The 5,058-nt window shown below is 59.7% G+C and overlaps 1 protein-coding gene across 1 annotated transcript; it reads right to left on the bottom strand.

The window, feature by feature from the left end:
* Positions 1-3,270: 3,270 nt before the first annotated feature.
* Positions 3,271-4,465, bottom strand: OLIG3 (oligodendrocyte transcription factor 3). Its single transcript, XM_015284428.4, has one exon. The coding sequence runs from the start codon at positions 4,253-4,255 to the stop codon at positions 3,434-3,436; it is 822 nt and encodes a 273-aa protein (XP_015139914.1). The 5' UTR covers positions 4,256-4,465; the 3' UTR covers positions 3,271-3,433.
* Between the last annotated feature and the right edge of the window lie 593 nt (positions 4,466-5,058).

The raw sequence follows: 5,058 nt of genomic DNA, 5'->3' as shown, positions 1-5,058 counted from the left end.
ACATATCTGCCTACATTTCAGTATTTAGCCTGTACTTGGCTCCTGGTTTGCTGTCTCCTCTTCAGACCACAAGATGTGTTCGTGTGCCTGCAAAGTGACCTTTTCCCCCAACAGTATCTAATAAAGGATTATACCTCATTTCCCAACCTTGCCCCTCAACAGCAGCATGGTATCAACTTGTGATGACTCTTTCCAGCTCAAACTGATGTCTGTCTGCTTCTGCAGGAGGGAAATGGGGACTGAGAAGAGTTATTTAGAAAAAGAAAAAAGGCAAGAGTAAGTTTTTCTGAGGGGACACATGAGGCAGTCAGAGGGGAGTCAGAGCAGGGTGTGTGTGGTTGAAGACAAGGATCCATGATAACCCCATATTCATTTTGGTGTACAAGTTGGGCCCCAATGGGGCAGTGCAGCTGCTCTGGGGCCAGACCCATTGGGGAGAACAGCGGCCTTCACAGAGATTTCTTTCTTTGTTTTTTACCTTTTTTTTTTTTTTTTTTTAGGTTTTGTTTTATTTTTTTTTCCCTCCTCCACTCCAAAGAAAAACGATTTGCTCATTTAGTAATCACCGATGGGGATGTGAATTACCGAGCTCGCCCCCAGACTGGTTTTATCTCCTGGCCAATAAATCTCTAAACTGAAGCAATGAAGCTAAGTACTGCCGCTATTTCTGCGTTTTATTTCCATATTAATCAAAATGAGCCTACTCCGCCTCCTCCTGGAGCCTGTTCTACAGGGGAAAGGCATTCCTTAGAGGGACAGTGTGGATGGGGTTTGTCAGATGTGGGAACCACTGGGGAGTGAGAGAGAGGAGAAAAAGAAAGCCGACAACAGAGGGGGCTGAATGAGGCACCCGAGGGGACCGGTGTCATGTGGGCCATGAGCCCTGGGTGGGGCCAGCAGGGTATCCCCCTTGGGAGGACACAGCTGTGTCCTCAGCACTTCCCTGTTCTTAGTTTCTGGCTCCTTTTCATTCTCCCACATTTATTTTATTTGCCAAATGCGTGCATATGCGTGTGGAGGAAATCCACCCAATGAAAGCCCCATGGTTTCCACTTTTCTCTCCATGGACATCTTCTCCCAAAGTTCTTTCTTTCATTTTTTTTTCTCTTTTTCAGCATTGAAAAAGACAGAAAGGAGGGTTGGCAGGAGAGCGGGGCCCCAGGAAGCTGTGCAAGCCCCCACAGTGAGCAATGCACTGAGGGAAGGGAAGGGAAGGGAAGGGAAGGGAAGGGAAGGGAAGGGAAGGGAAGGGAAGGGAAGGGAAGGGAAGGGAAGGGAAGGGAAGGGAAGGGAAGGGAAGGGAAGGGAAGGGAAGGGAAGGGAAGGGAAGGGAAGGGAAGGGAAGGGAAGGGAAGGGAAGGGAAGGGAAGGGAAGGGAAGGGAAGGGAAGGGAAGGGAAGGGAAGGGAAGGGAAGGGAAGGGAAGATCTCTTGCTGCATTGGTGCTCTTTTCGGGGTCTGGGTGGGAGCATGAGGTGCAGAATGGGCCACAGAAGATTGTGTTTCTGCTGAAGAGACTAAAGATTTCTGGCCAGCAGGGAGCAGACCAGGAGACAGTCCCCCTGCCCTTGCTAGCCCACAGCACCACATCTCCACATTGCTCTGGATTCTCCCTCCCGATCAGACAGAGGCATCTCTGTCACTACCCTTTTCCTCTGCCCCTCTCCAAGGGCTGGGAAGTGATGGCATTGAGCCTAGAGCCACACGTTTCACTGTCCTAATGGGGCACGGTGTCCTGGGGCCACTGGGGCTGCTGGACACTTATAGCCCTCTTTGGGACACAGGAAGCCAGCTCTGTCTCATGCAGTCCTATAACTTTGAGAAGGGAGGAAGGGAGGAAGGGAGGAAGGGAGGAAGGGAGGAAGGGAGGAAGGGAGGAAGGGAGGAAGGAAGGAAGGAAGGAAGGAAGGAAGGAAGGAAGGAAGGAAGGAAGGAAGGAAGATAGGAAGGAAGGAAGGAAGGAAGGAAACTGCAGCATCTCTTAAGCATCTTGTTGATGTGGTAGATGAACTTACAGCAGCAGGGACTGGCTTTTATTACAATACCATTTGTTAGTTTATTGTGCTCGGGGTGCAAATACTCACTCTCCTCTTGTTTCTTCAATTTTTCACTTATGCGTTCTGATGTCTGAACAACGATTTGGTTGCTACCATTCCTCGGAGCCCACTCACGATACGACCTCCTCACGGTTCCTTGCTGACAGTTGCCTCCATCCCCGTTTAAGCTCCCCGTTCCCACCCCCGGCAGTCCTCCTCCGCGTTCCTTCTGATCTTTCCTCGACGGCCCCTCCGCCGCCCGCGTTTCGGAACACGGAGACCTCGGCGGCGAGCTGCCGTCGGGGCTGCGGGCGTCGGAGCGGAGCCGCCCTCCCCGGCTACTGCATGGGGAACGAAGCGGGGGGCGCGGGGTCGGAGCGACGCGGGGCCGCACGGAGGGCGGGGGGGGGGATCCGGGAAAGCCACGGGAGAAGGCGGCCCGGCCCCAGACAGAGGAGGACCAAGCGGCGGTGTTTCATTTTTAACTTTATTTGGAAATCTCATCCAGAAACACTGGTCAATAATAAATATATCGATAGTTATCAAGAATATATAAAAAATAAAGACACGGGGTTGTCTTTGAGGCCCTAACCGAAGCCAAACGGACGATCGAACAGAATTAATGATAATAATTCGAGCAAACGCGCGGGGAAAGGCGGCGGGAGGGGGACGGACAGCACCGGCGGCGCCGCGCCGCTGTCAGGGGGAGCGGCCCGGCCGCGCCGGCCCCGCATGCAAACCAGAACGGAGCGGAACAAACGAAACAACGAAACAACAGCAAAACGAAACGGAACGGCTCTCCGAGAGGAGGACCGTGCGCCGGGGGGCTTCAGGGGGTGGGAGGCGAGGGGTTGGCAAAACGGGCCCGGAGGGGCTGCGCCGTTCTTTGCACCGTTCCCGTCCTTATTTTCTTGGTTTGTTGTTGTTTTTTAAGAGGACGCGGAGGGAGGAAGAAAGGAACCGCGAGCAGAACCGCGCCGCGACCGACGCCGAAAGGAACTCCCGCAGCGCCCGAGGCGGTCCCGCGAGGGGAGAGCCGCGCAGTGCCCGCGGAGCTCCGCCCGGAGACGGTGCGGGGCGGGCGGGCGGCTGCGGGACGCCGCCGTTGGACGGAACAGAGAGAAAACCCCGCAAAAGGAGGAGAACCCCGAAACCGATCCCATCGTCTGTGAGCAGCTGCGAGCACTGCAGTGACAACCACGTCCTTTTTTTTTTTTCTTTTTTCTTTTTTCATTCATTTTAAGGAATTATTTACATTTTCTCCCCATCGCTATTACTCTTTTTACCGCGGGGATCGCTCCTCTCCCGGCTCAGCGCGGGCGGCAGCGTCCCCTCGGCCGGGTCCTTCCCTCCCCGGCCCCGCGCTCCCGGGGGCGGGGGGCAGAGAGCCGGGGCGGCTCACTTGAGCAGGTCCTTGGTGTCCGCCGAGATCCGGCCCATGCCGGAGGCGGAGAGGGCAGAGAGGTGCGGCGGGGGGGGCACCTGGCAGATGGTGCAGGGGCACGGCAAGCCGGCCCAGTGCTGGAAGCCTCCGCCGAGCTGCAGCGCGGGGGGAGTGGAGGGGGTCTTCAGCAGGGAGTGGGGCGGCCGGATGGTGCCCAGGGCCGGCAGCGAGGCTGGCAGCGACGGGGACGCGTTGGCGGAGGAGAGGGCCCCGCCGAGGATGGGGTGCACCTGGTGCACGGCGCCGGCGGCGTGGGGCGGGTGCGCGGCGGCGGAGTGGCCCACGGTGCCGCAGTGGAAGGCCGAGTGGTGGCCGCCGTAGATCTCCCCCACCAGGCGCTTCATCTCCTCCAGGGAGCTGGTGAGCATCAGGATGTAGTTTCTGGCCAGCAGCAGGGTGGCGATTTTGGAGAGTTTCCGGACGGAGGGGCCGTGCGCGTAGGGCATCACCTCCCGCAGCCCGTCCATGGCCAGGTTGAGGTCGTGCATCCGCTTGCGCTCCCGCCCGTTGATCTTGAGCCGCAGCTGCTGCAGGTCCTGCTCCGAGAGCTGCTTCTTGATCTTGTACTTGCCGCCCTCCCCCTGCGCCTTGGGGCCGCCCCGGGCCAGGCCCTCCCCGGCCATCTTCTGCACCAGGTCGCCCTGCGTGGAAGAGACGGGGTTGAGGCGGCTCTCCGGGTGGTGGTGGTGGTGGTGGTGGCGGTGCTCCCGCAGGTACATCTCGTCCATGTCCGGCGAGGAGGCTCTGCTGGAGACGGAGCTGGAGTCAGAATTCATTGTACTCGAGCGCCGGAGCGAGACACCTTGCCCCGATCGGGAGGCGGCGGAACGGGGCGGCTCCTCCGGGGGGCACCGAGGGATGGACGGGTCGGACGGCGCCGGGCGGACGGCGGCTCGGGGCGGCGGCGGGGGAAAGTGCCCTCGGCCCCGCGGCAGCGCTGCCCCGCGCCCCGCTCGCAGGGACGGCGGTGGGTGTGTGCTGGGACTGACCTCCGCCTGCCTACGAGGGGCTTTTATAGGGCTGCGGCGGAGAGCGGAGACAAAAGGAGCCCTCCTATGTATAGCGGTGTAGTTGGGATGACGTGCCGTTATTCAGGGCGGTGCGCTTTGACTGTCCCATTTAGCGAGGACCCCCATTCATATTCATGGCGGTGCCACCCGGGACACCTCAGCCACGGACCGTCAGGAGCCGAGGAGACACAAAACCCCTCTGATTGACACCGCACACCCGGCGCTCCGCGTGCCCGCCACCTCCTCCCCCTGCCCCTCATTTCCAATATAACGAGGCATCCCGTTCGCTGCGAGGAGCCGGGGCCGCGGGGACTGCCCGCCCGTCGGGGCCGCCCGGCCCTCCCCTCCCCGCTCGGCCCCCCGCTCAGGGTCGGTCGTGCGGCACCGGCTGCACAGTGTCCGTCCGGGAAAGCGACCGCGGTGTTCCCGAGCCTCTGCTCCCGGCCCCGACGAGCCGAGAGCGCGGGGTCGACACCACTCGCGGCGAGCCGTCGGGTGCGCTTCCACACGGGAGCGTGGGCATGGGAAAGAGTTCCCGGCGGGACAGCGGGATGGTAAAGGGGTGTGGG

Source organism: Gallus gallus, chromosome 3, assembly GCF_016699485.2.
Source record: "Gallus gallus isolate bGalGal1 chromosome 3, bGalGal1.mat.broiler.GRCg7b, whole genome shotgun sequence".
NCBI lineage: Eukaryota > Metazoa > Chordata > Aves > Galliformes > Phasianidae > Gallus > Gallus gallus.
This window is presented reverse-complemented; position numbering and strand designations above follow the sequence as displayed.